This window comes from Falco rusticolus, chromosome 5, assembly GCF_015220075.1.
Source record: "Falco rusticolus isolate bFalRus1 chromosome 5, bFalRus1.pri, whole genome shotgun sequence".
In the NCBI taxonomy this organism is placed as follows: Eukaryota; Metazoa; Chordata; class Aves; order Falconiformes; family Falconidae; genus Falco; species Falco rusticolus.
Genome location: NC_051191.1, coordinates 46,515,961 through 46,528,948, shown reverse-complemented (window position 1 = coordinate 46,528,948; position 12,988 = coordinate 46,515,961). Strand labels below are relative to the sequence as shown.

General features: G+C 33.4%; 1 protein-coding gene across 1 annotated transcript in view; it reads left to right on the top strand.

Annotated features, from left to right (window-relative positions):
• The window catches only part of CFAP54 (cilia and flagella associated protein 54), a 116,402-nt gene that overhangs the window by 57,766 nt on the left and 45,648 nt on the right, over nucleotides 1–12,988 (top strand). The window contains exons 31-43 of the mRNA XM_037389711.1: nucleotides 724–850; nucleotides 1,747–1,858; nucleotides 2,817–2,965; nucleotides 4,562–4,792; nucleotides 5,243–5,379; nucleotides 7,080–7,258; nucleotides 7,948–8,175; nucleotides 8,378–8,601; nucleotides 8,698–8,833; nucleotides 9,543–9,657; nucleotides 10,694–10,846; nucleotides 11,355–11,552; nucleotides 12,481–12,568. Coding sequence (XP_037245608.1) covers nucleotides 724–850; nucleotides 1,747–1,858; nucleotides 2,817–2,965; nucleotides 4,562–4,792; nucleotides 5,243–5,379; nucleotides 7,080–7,258; nucleotides 7,948–8,175; nucleotides 8,378–8,601; nucleotides 8,698–8,833; nucleotides 9,543–9,657; nucleotides 10,694–10,846; nucleotides 11,355–11,552; nucleotides 12,481–12,568 — 2,077 coding nt within the window. The remainder of the gene's footprint in view (nucleotides 1–723; nucleotides 851–1,746; nucleotides 1,859–2,816; nucleotides 2,966–4,561; nucleotides 4,793–5,242; nucleotides 5,380–7,079; nucleotides 7,259–7,947; nucleotides 8,176–8,377; nucleotides 8,602–8,697; nucleotides 8,834–9,542; nucleotides 9,658–10,693; nucleotides 10,847–11,354; nucleotides 11,553–12,480; nucleotides 12,569–12,988) is intronic.

Below are 12,988 nucleotides of genomic sequence, written 5' to 3'. Positions count from 1 at the left end.
CTGAGTACACCTGCGTTTTTGAAATAGGATTTAAGATTCGTTATGTGGCCTTTGCCGCTGCCTTATATTTTTTTTTAATGCTGGTATTCAAAATAACAATGGAGCCTAGCCTGTAAAATTAGTATAGCTTTCAGATAGGGTAAATACTTTATTTATTTCTTGATGGTAAAAAATTACAAAGACAGCCAAACAGTAAAAGCAGTTTGCAAGCAATTAAAAAGCTGCCTAAAATCTAGACATCACAGCTCCACTGCTGCAATGAGAACTGTGATTTTGTACAGTAATATGACTGTCACTGAGAAGAGCAACCCAAGTGAATAGGATGCTTTATTTATACTTGCTTTATTGTTTTTTCAGGATTTTCCAGCATGTGGAAAAACAGGCATGTTGAATATTGTTATAAAATATTTTTTCACTATATACTGCATAATACAGAAATAGTTCCAAAATTGTTTTCTCAGTCCTTAGAATGTTTGTCATTCTAGGAGTGTAAATAGAGTGAGTTTGTGATACTGTATGCCTGGTCACAAGAAGTATTTAACAACTGTTATTGTATATTGTGACCTATCTGATTTTAGTATCAGCATACCTTGCCTTCATCAGCATGCAACATGACATAGATATATGCTTTGAGACATACATAGCTATAATTATAGCTGAATTCAGAAACCTGTTGCAGCATAATTACAAAAACTGTGTTAATTATCTGTTATTTTATTGCAGTGATGAAATTCAGAAAGAAATCACGATTTCTTGAGTTCTTTGTTCAAGTTTTGCACAAAATCCTGAATGAAGAGAAGTTTCAATGTGTTCTGGAATGGGCAAGCAATGTGCAAGTTTACTTGAAAAGGTATAGTTATTACTCATTTATATTACTACTATTATAGCAGTAGTGAAAAACTACTACTTAGATTTACCAGTGTCACAGTTACAGCACAAACTAAATTTTACCCGGTAGGAGACCCATCTGGAGCCGTTCTGATGGCTCCTAGTCTGCAGAAGTTCCATGAACAGAGGGTTATATAGCTACAGAAAATATTGTATTGTGACCTCATTACACAAGGAGGGTTCTTCCTCAGCTCTGTCTGTTCAAAACTCCTACCCCATTAGCCTACCATTAGCCATTCCCAGGATTTTCCTTTTCACAGACACCACTTGGTAATGTGGCCATTTGGGGGATAACTTAGAGTATGTTGGGTTAAATGAAAAGCAAACTCATCAGGGCCTACTGTAGTGTCTAAAAAAATTTCTGTACTTAAAAGGTAAGTGGAATCAAATGGTAGATACTTACCTAAAAGGATCCCAAAGAAATTTAACTACAACTTTGTTAAAAATGCTCACCAATATTTCTAAAATTTGAAATGCAAATAATCAATGAAGAGAAGGTATATTATAGGGAACAGGAACTGCTGTTACAAAACACCAAAAAATTGGACATGGAAAAGTTCTTTGCAGAATTCCATAGTAGAATTTGGGTAACGAAGCAAACTGTTTTGTTTTACTAGGAGTTAGGAAGGTGAGAGGGTTGTTACCTATAAATTCAGATTTCTGTAATAAACCTTGAAAGCGAGCACTTCCTTATTGTCTGAAGGAGAAGTAGGACAGAAAACTTGCTGTATTTAAAACTCCTAATGAAATAGGAATTGCATGTGCTATACCTGTTCCTAACGATAACCCGTTAGCTATGAAAGGAGTTTAACATGATGATGATGATGATGATGTTTTTAAGATCATGTTTTTTGTCAGGAGGAACAACCACCTTCTCTCTATCAATGGAATTTCAACAGAAGAAGCAAGTTCTCCCACTCTGCCAGAAGGCATGGATAGATACACTATAGGAGTTATGGAATTTCAGAAAGTGAGTTTTATTTTTAAGGAGTTATGTATGTCTTTACTAGGCAGCAATACTGTAAGCACAAAAGTAAATTTTTAAAAGCTGTCTCATAAAACCTTCAGCTAGAGATATGCGTAATTACAAAAATCTGAGGTACAAATTCTAGTCTTCAGCTCACCTCTGCACTCCTGATACCAGGAAGAAAAGTTGATCTGGGATTTATCTGGAAGGCCAACAATTGTGAGGAATTTAAGATGAGTCAGAGTAATGCATCAGTGAAATCAATGAAAGCTTGCCTTTCATCAGCTACCTTTAAAAAACCCCAGTATGTTAGTAGGAAATGCCTTGGGTACCATCACATTAAGAAAAGGATATCAGTTCAGGCATTTTTTACAGTATGTTGTACTTACACCTTTTCATGAGTAGCTGTTCATTATTAAGTCCTTGTGCAGATATTTTAATTGCACAATAAAGACTTTTTGTTCAGAATTCTTTTAAAATATTTTTTTTCTTTTTTTGGAAAGCAAGTATAATAAGGATTTGTATTGTTTTGGAGGAAGAGTTTTCTCCCTTATAACCCTCTAGTAATGTTGCAATACTGCTAGCATCTGAGATAGATTAGGGAAAGGGTTTTCTGTCTCAGTTTTTGTATTGCAAAGTTCTACTTTTTGTAATAATAGGAAAAGAACTATCATTATTTTTGAGATGAAAAACACTGGTATATGAAAGAAAATATTTGGGGACCTGACTGACTTCTTAGTGTCAGTCACTTGATACATACCTTCAAAAAGACTGTAAAGCTTTCTGGAATATTAAGTATTTCATTTGCTGTCTTATTTTGACAAACAGTTCCAGAATTTATTTTCTGTTCTGTTCTGTTCCTGCATAACCCAAACTGCTGTATACCTCAAGTAATTAATAATGTAGGTATAAAGAAGTATTTGAAGTATATTTAAGATTTTAACGGAAGATTTTTTTAAAGAATACAGAGACGTCACTTTTAAAGGAACCAGAGGCATCAGCTTTGAAGAAAACAAGAAAAGAAGCCTTGAGTCCTATTCGAAAAAGACAGACTCTTAGACAGTATTTAATGAAACATCCAAACATAATGCAGTCTCCAGAAGCACAAAGGTATATGAACATAAATTGTCAGATTCATATACAGGACAAAAGTATTTTAACTGAAATTTAGTTTATTTAATATTAAGTATTTTGAAGTGTATTTTAAAACTTTTTTCTATCAGAGGGATGAATTTGTGGACAGTCCATTTACGTTTTTTACTGGTTTTGTTTGGTATAAAATTGGCTTCCACTTGAGAGATCATAATCTGTCTCATATTTATTTAAGAAAAAAACTGTTGATGATTTTGAAGACTTTGTATTAATAATCCAAGACTGTATTTCAGTTGTGTTAGCTTGAGCATTCATTGTGGTGGAAAAGCTGTTAATCTGTATACTATAATGCTTTTCACACTGTGTTGAGGAGCTTGGTTGTTAGAAATGAATAAAGAATGTTTATTTGTTCTTGATGTTCAGGTAGTTTCAGAGTGATTTTTGTCATCCTTTTGCTAGTCTTCTTGGATTATCTGTTCTGTAGCTTTCAAAAAACTGTTTCTTGATGAAAACAAATGAAAATTCATTCACCTCTTCTTTTGGCAAATATTTCTATATATTTGGTTAAGTCAGTAATAATGGTACCTTCCAACCTAAAAGAATTTTTAGTACTTATTACCTGGTACTTTGGTCACTTATGCTTCCAGCAGTTAGCAAGTAAAAAACTAGAAATATCTGAATATAAGCAGTCACATAACTGAATCTGGAAGTGTTTTAAATAAAGAAAGTAAGAAAAGTCTTCTATACACTATCATCTAAATATTTATCTGAACCATCCCATTTTTGACTTCAACAGAACCCCCCACACACACCTTACCATGATTTTCATGGCTTTCAGTGGGGCTGTTTAACTTATCCTGGGCTTTTTGCTTTTTTGGCTACTCTTTTGTATCTTACATAATAATATTGCAGCATAATGTAATCAACATTGTATGTGGTATACTGTTCTGCCCATATTTTAAAGTTGAGAAACAGGCAGAATAACAATTTATATCGATAAAGGAATCAGTTTAAAGTTTATAAAAAAGAAAAAAAGATACTTGATTTGACTACAGCATTGTATGTGCTAGGTAATTCAGAATTGTTTGATCTGGCAGAGAAACATAGAAAAACTCTATGGCTGGAAATTAAAACCAGGCATGCAAATTTGAAATGAAATGTTTTCTTCACACTGAGGATGATTAGCTACCAAAACACAGCAATAAAAAGGATGATTGAAATTTACAGTATAATAGTAAACCCTCCATCTCCTGAACAGACTGTGTGAACCACATTGTATTCACTATAATAATCTGTTTGGATGATTCAGGTACAAATAACATCAAGCACAGAGCTAAGCTTTTTATAAGTACTAAGACAAATACCTTATGGAAGTGCATAAAATATAAGATAGGATTTAGTGTGTATTAAGTGTACATAAAGAGGGAAAGCACAATTGCTTTTCTTGACTGCAGCAAAAATCCTTTTGGTTGAAATGTGTAATGTGCTTCTGAGTTAATAAAAGTATGTGGTTATGCAATGGGATATTTCTGTGTATCTTTCCCATGATTTTCTTTTCTAGAGCTACAATAAAACACAATTTCATTTTTTGCTACTGCATATATTTTGGTTTAGGAAATACAAGGAAAAGTTGCAAAAAGTAGCTCGTCACACCTTGGTGGTACTGCTGAAACCAATTGTGAGTAGTTACTTAAACCGAAAGAAGTTTCATCACATGTGTCTTGAAGAAATGCCCTGGAGGTCTCAGATGAATATCTATCTGGCAGTTGCACACTACAACTTACTTAAAAAGAAACTGAATGAGCAATATAACATTGGAATTTGTGGTTCACAGTATCTGGACAGGTATATCTTATTGCATTATCAGTGATTGCTATCAATATAGATTATTCTGTTATTGCCATTAATGCAAACAGACCTGAATTACAGTATCATCAGTCAATTTGTCATATGAACAGTTCAGCTTCCAAATGCAAATTGGTTTACTATGTAACAAGTTTTGCTTTCCATCAAATGACTGGTGACATGCATATTTGTGGTTGCTCATTGACTGGTCAGATGAAACCTCTGAAATAGAATATATTATGCTATTTTTTGTTTCCTTATAACTTTTGGCTATACTTCATTATTTCTGATTCCTAATACTTCATTATTTGTGCTTCCTAAAGCTGCTGGAAAGTAATCAAAACTCACGTTTGAGAAAATTAATTTTGTGTGCATATATATCGAAGTTTTTTTTTATTATGATATCTGGGGTTTTTTTTGTGCTTTCTTCCTTTTTCTCCCATTCTGCAGTTACAATATTTTGGATCCTGAAATATTCTCATTAAATAATTCTGGCACTGTAGTGGTGAGAGAAGCCATAGAGAATAACATGAGAACACCAACACCACCTATCCTTAAAAAGTCAGGAGTGACTGAAAAACAAAATTGTAAGAACTTTTAATGAGTGTACAACTGGAATCAGTTTCAACTTTAACCTTCTCTTAAATTCTGTCTTGACCTCCACCATTAGTTCTCCACATCACCTTTGAAAAAATACTCATGCCAATTTAAAGAGATGTTTCTGGATTTCATTAAGTGTATCTGTATTTTTTCTTTTTGGCATATGTAATATAAAAGAAGTCATAGTCAATAATGGGGCATTTATACTAACTCTGAACAGTGTTTACTGTATTGATAAATATGTTACTTCTAATCAATTGGTTATTCTTTATCCTATACTTTAGTAACAATTTTATAAATTCTAATGAATTAGTGATACAGCTTTTGGTTTGCAGAAGCCATGCTACTAGACCTATTAAATTGATAATATTGCAGATTATTTTAAATGCAATGATAATTTTAATCAGTTTCTGTGGTTGTTAATTGGTCTCTAGTTTCATATAGATTTCCTAACAGGTCAATAATTACCTGGATGGTTCTGTAAGTCTTTCTTAAAATTATGGACTGAAGTTTATTATCATCTTTCAAATCTGAAGTAGAATAATTTAGGTTTCCATCTCTACTGCTTGCTCCCTAGGGTTTTCCTGTGGCAGAGCCTACCTCAGGTTCAATTTTTTATTTTCTACCACTTTTACTTCAATTCTCTGTCTTTCACATTTGACTGTTCTATTATCCTAGCTATTTTCCCTAACATCCTTTGAGGTTTCAGCACAAGCCAAAAGGCTCCTGTTTGTAAGTAACTGTGAAATATAGGACTTTGATTACCTCAGATGTTGGTGATAACATAGAAGTCAACGCAAAGGAGTCTGCCTAGCCACCATAAGTTCAAGAAGACATCACAAGCCTGGTCTTTTCAACAGCACTTCAGGGAACTTTCTTGCCATACCTGACTATGATTTCATGTAGGATTTCCTTAGGTAGGAATCTGCCATCCTCTTTGCCTCTTCCAAGGAGCTGTAACAAAAACTAGCAGTTGAAGTCATTCATTCTCTTTGCAACAGCTTACTTTTAGTTATAATAAAAGTAAGCTTAGTTATACTCTTGATGCTTACAAGTCACTGAAACTTGTTGAAAACTGGTGAGAATACTGTTTACTACCTCCTAGTCTTTGCAGCAATTCTGAATGAATGAGTGAATTTCATGAAGTGTGCAGTTTGCTATAGAGTTCAAATACCGTTTAGCTTGAAATTAGCTTAGCTGAGATACTACTGTATCCTACAAGCTTGAATCTTTGTGTTTTCCTTGGAGGATATTTGGTATTGAATAAAATAATGAAGCAATTCTACACATACCACATAATTTGTCAGGTATCTTCCCTTCTTCCTAACTTCTCCTTTTAAAAGGCCTCGGTTTCAGAAATGTTCTTGGGAGCTTGCTACATGGTGATTTCTTTCTAAAACTTAACTTCTTATGAGGCTGTATTTTGGCTTTGAGGCTGGAAACTATTTAGTACACATTGTTATCTTGCTCAAACTTTTTTTTATCCCTGCTTCTTCCAACGCTTGAGTAAAAGCATCTTATATTTTAAATATCATAGTCTTATAAATAAGATAACCTTAACATTGGCATTTCCTAACATTTAAGTATTTAGCTGCCACAGGAAAATCCTAGCTGGCTGATAACATTATCTTCCTTATTTTTACGAGAATGTTAACTGATTTTTAACCAGTGAACTTTTTGTCTTCAGGTACAGATAAATCTGAGCACAGCATTAAACTGAGTGGAACACATACTCCTCAAACTCAAACAGCAAATGATACAGAAATATCCATCTCTCATTCACCCAAAGAATACAACCAGTTTCTGTCAAATACAATTTTATTAGAGCATTTTACAGAAATCTTTTTGCATTTAAGAAGAGCAGTGGTAAGATACACTTTCTTATTAACATTTTATTTATTACTAAGCATTGCTTTACAATACTTCCTACTTTCTACATTAAAAAAAACACACTTCAGAAATGTCAGGAAAACTTCAGTGGGGAATAAGCAATGATTTCTTATCTTCTGCAAATTGTCTGAGTACAATGTATGAAATGTCAGGGATATCACCTATCATAATGTATACTTCTATCAAAGATGTATTAGTTTATAAAGATTATTATTTTTCATTTAGCCTTTGTAACTTTCCTTCTCATGTTTGTTAAATCTTTCTAAAAATACTTGCACGCTCACCTTTCCATTTACAGGTCTTAGTGAATGACTCGGTAGTATAAACAAGGGGACCAGTGATTAAAAGGAAATACAGACTGACTTCTCTTCCCATAAATCCTTCTAAACCCAAGTAAATCCACATAAGTGGTGTGAATTAATTTTTATTTCTTATTCTCACACCAAAAGCAACAATTAAATTCAATTATAAATTAGTGCTTCTATGTAAACTTCCAAATCAAAGTTCTGTAATGCTTTATAGAAATTTAAATACTGAATGATCTGTTATTAAGGATGATCTATAGACTGTAATTTTGAAACCTTACTTAAGCTTTGCAAGAAAAGAATGAAGCTTTTAGTTTCTGTATTTCTGAAGTATAATTATATTTTGAATGGTATGCATAGGTTCTTGCTCACCGTGGTGGCCACTGGACATTGCTTCAAAATGCTTGTCGAGAACTTTGGAACTATACTCAAGAATTACAATTGGTTGCTAACCATTCACATTCTCATATGGATATATTTCCCATTACTATGAGTTTGCTTAGAAACACTATCTGGTTGCCATTTTATTTGGCATCAGACATGATCATTGATATGATAACTGAACTACAAGCAAGCAGGTCTCTTAAGGTAAAATTTATTTCTATTAAGACAGTATACTCTTTATTATCACATAGGTAGTTTTCTTTCTCTTGCATTGTATTCTGATATGTTCAAGTTATTCTCTGTAATAATTTTTTAGTACTTTACCGTATTTTCTAATCTTTATAAGTTGATTTGTCCTAAAAACAAGTTTGAAAATAACAGGTAGAATAATGTTTCTTCACTGTAGACTGTGGAACCTGAAGGAGACTTCTGCATTCCCAGTTGTTTAGGAGGTATTATGGATGAGAATGGTGGTTCTAATCTCCATCCACAGTCTCCCCTGGATGATGTGAATGTGGTTGACTTGAAATGGATATGTAATCTGATTCTTAAAACAATAGAATTGTTATATCAAATGAAGAAGTGGGAAGCACTGGTGCACATAGCTGTACAATTTAACATATTTACACAGTAAGTTACACCAACTCTAATATAAACTAAAAAGCAACGTTATATAGTTAAATAGACTGTTATTTTTCTTAATTACTATACTTTGCTTTTTTTCAGTGAGAGGTACACAGAGCAAGTGAGTCCGCTGCTGGTATATGCTCAGAGGAAGCTGCTGGAAAGGATACAGCAATTCAGTGGCCCAGAAAGCCATGAATCTCATTTCATGAAATATCTGTCTGATAATGCACATAAGGTGAACCATAGATTTCTTATTTGGGCACTGACTCTTAATGTGAACTAAATATGGAGAAGTACCTTCACTGATTAATTTAATATGATTTTTTATAATGTTCACAAATATTAAATTATAATAAATTAATGAACATGATTGATTGAAGTGCATGAAAAGGCTTATATGACATGATTCCAGCAGTGGCAGAGGTCTGCACTTGATGACTCAGAGAAAATTTCTTCCATGCATAATGTACCGATTCCATACTATGATCCTAAATCTAATTCATGTTAGTTCTTTTTGCTGCTCTTTTAACCTGAAAACATTTATTTGGATATTGTGCAATCTTTGCAATTAATTAAAATTAAATGCAAAGACATTGCTTTGTTTCTGCATTGGAACACTGCTCCTACTGACAGGTTCTTTGCAAGCTGCATTTATCCAGACAAAGAAAGGTGGAATATTTGCTGAACATCAACGAGTTGCTCATGATTATGGCAAATACCAAATAAGATACGAGTTTAATTCATTAACAACTAAACAGTTATATATTTTATCCAATATTTAGGTGTTGTGAATGTTTCACCTCTTACTGACAGTGGTACTTGTGTCTTAGTAAATCACTCCTCTTATGTTTTGTTCTATGACTGAGTATTTAGATACTTTAAGCACCAAACATTGATATTTCTGAATAGTTGCCAATTATCATGAAACAAAACTTGCTTTTTAGATGAGTTGCAGAAACTACATAGGGCAGAAATTACAGCTGCCTGTTGCCCATTCTGCTAGTGAACGGATTTTTCCTGGATGCTTTTTCTATCCTGAGATGAGAAATGATTATACAGGTCAGAACACATTTCAGTCTTGTGAGTTCTCTTTTTCCCTCGTATCTTTTTCTTCTTTTCAAACAGGATATTTCTTTGTTTTCCTCCTTATCATAGGTCTGCCACTGCTTCTATAATCTGTTTCTTTTAATAGAAACTCAGGTTTGGCTTCAGATTATTATTCTTGATATTTTGGATGGAAATTAATGTTTTCAAGACCTTTCCAAATATATTCAGGCTGTATCTGAAAGCAGAGAAAAGCAGTTGTCATGCACCTGCCAGGTGACCTACAGTGTGTTGAGTGAGCGTGGTGGTCTTGGTCCAGTTTTCCATTGGTATTGTTGGGTGTTCAGCAATATACCCTGAAGTTAATGTGAGCCTGCACTGTTATCGATAGAATCAACGGAAAAACTGAACTATAAATTGACAAAACACCTCTTTTACCCACAGTTGTTGATCTTATCAGTCAGGATTAAAATGTTATAGTCTTTAATGGAAGTTTGTTAATCACAGTTCTTCATATCACAGATGTCAATGTATTGCACACAAAGCTTTGTGTTGAATTCAGCTGAGGAAAGTTATTAAACAATAAATAACACTGTATGTAAGAAGAGTAGATAGTAGTATGCAGTATTTTTACTATTTTTTTTATAATTTTAAAATACTTTTGCTATTATTACTACTATTATTACAGTAATTGTAGTAAATAGGATCAGCAGTTGTAGTAAAAAAATTGTTTCAAGACTTCAGATACTGGAATTCAGAGCAGAGAGCTGAGCTGAGGCATTCCCAGGGCAGATGGAATTCAGGGGATATAGATGTCACATGATAACTAAAATGTAACACTGGAAAAGATATAAATGCTCAGAAGTGATCCTGCTGGTTAATATTTTTTCTTTAATGCATAATCCAATAGGATGCAAAGGTGATTACATTAATATACTTTAGTTTTAAAGTTATGAAATTATTAAAAAGTATGTTTTGCAAGGTGATTTACAAAAAATATATATATTTATGTAATGCAAAATTATTCTCCATAATTATGAATTCTTTTTAGATTGTAGTCAAGCGAAAGCCCTAGTTTATGTACCTCTTGATGTGAATAATGCACTGAAATGTTTCAGAGAAACTCTACAAAAATGTAAATATCACAGCAGAGCACTGAGACACAGCAGAAAACTACTTTCATTATTTCTTGCAAGCACACAAGGTGAGTTATTTATCGTAGTTTTTCTCACTTAATAAAGTGTATATGCAGTCAAAATAGTGAAGAGTGAAAGGAATATAATTTTAAATTCAAATTTTAGTGATTATTGACAATTAGAAAAAACATAGAATATGAAGTTATAGATGAAGTTCTGTACTCTAAGCCTGTTTCCCTATGATTTCTCTCTTGCGATGAAATGATACATTTTTTTTCATGCAGCTGTGTCAATTGTCTGCAGCCAAACCTCTGTCAAAGGACTGACTGGCAGATATTCAAGAGTTTATTTTCTCTGACAGAGCACATATTTTCATTTGGTTGTACTGACCAGTGAGTTTTGTCCAGTGAGTTTAATTGGGAGACACAAAGACAGAATCATAGTATAGGAAACCAGATAAGAATAGGGTCCACAGGAATTCTATGTTTGAGTAATGTGGTGTGGAAATATTTGTGGTGCTGGAAAATAGTATAATGCTTTTCCAAACTGATCATATAAATCACTTTTCTGGTCTAGAAAATGCTGGAAGAGCAATTGGCCGTCATACTTCTTCAAACAGAAGGCTGGAATTTACTGTCGGAGCTGAACTGATACTTCTACCAACACCACGTGATCTTTCTCAAGAAAAATTCAGTTTCTCCAGTATGGTTGAGAGTAAACCGATACCACAGTCACAGCTTTCAGTAGTTATCTCTTCCTATGAACAAACAATTGGTAATTTTTTCATAAATTTCTGTTTACAGCTAAGATGTAATATCATTCTGCCTATCATATATGTTTATTTCAGTGTTATTTTCCTCCATCAGACAGCTATAATTGTCTGAAAGCTGGTTTCCAGAAACACACACCCTTCTTTCTGTTGATTCAGAAAATCTGCTTTAGATCCTAAACAAGCCACTGGTTGGTTCATAACCTCTACAGTTATCTCATCTTACGAAAAAGCATTACTTCAGTGGTGGTGCACTGATTATTCCCAAATTAAAATTCTGCTGTAGTGTTTAGCAGATTCATTTTAGTTCCATGATAGGTTTTTTTTCCCTAGAAAACAGACCTTTTGGATTCTGTGCATTTGAATATAAGACCTAGTTGCTTGGCTTCCATCTTACATTCTAATATGGCTTTAATACAGTAATACAGATGTATTAATATGTATGTAGTAATACAGTATTAATACAGCTGAGCACTACTACCTGTTTTTGCTGTATGATGAAATAGGTGAGGTGCAGCAGGTCAACAGATGGGATAACTTGTTTTATTTGAACTAAGGGATCCAGAAATGAGCTCAGGACAGTGCTACTGTGCTGTATGCAGCCAGTGCTGTTTAGCAGGGCCAATGGCCTGCTTCCCAGTTTATCTCTTGAAGAGGAAGAAATTTGAGAGGTCTGAAAACACAAAAATACAAAAGCTTAGGTAAACAGCTCCATAAATATATCCTACTCTTGTTTTTAAAGTTAGTAGAAATAAGAAATTGTACATTTGAAGGTAAAATGTAAAAGCCTAATAAATCTTTCAAAAATATGAATGCATTGAATTACATGTTGATGCAGGTCTACTTCTCATGCAAAATTTGTTCAAGATTTTTTCACTGATTTAATGGTGTTACAATATTTTTTTTCTAATCTGCTAAAAAAATGAATAACAGGAATCCTTGAAATAAACAACCAAAGAGACCTCAAGGCTCAGGCTCTACATGAACTTGGAAATCTTCACTTTTATGCTGGAAACAAAAGGTACCTAGTTATTGGACTAAAAAAGGGCATTGTTTCATTTTCTAATTGGCATTCATATACCCTCCAGCTGTCTTGTAAGTTCTTGTGCTGTCCTCAAGTCCACACAACCTTTCATCTAACTCACTATTAGCTATATTTTGAGACTTTTTTTCAGGATTTTTTTTTTTTCTTAGCTAGCTAATTGCAATTAAGCAAATTAATTAAGCATCTCTATGTGTTTTTAAGAAGTAATATCTATTGCTATCTCAATAAGTCTGTTGACCAGGAATGGTATCTTTCTGTGTTGTAGAAACTGTATTTCAGTTTTTGACCTAATCAGAATTACTTGTATCTCAGGCAATAAGGTAAAATGAAGCGAGTCTTATCTTCCACTTTGGAAAATGTCAGCAATATGATGAGAACATTTTTTATGTGTTACAG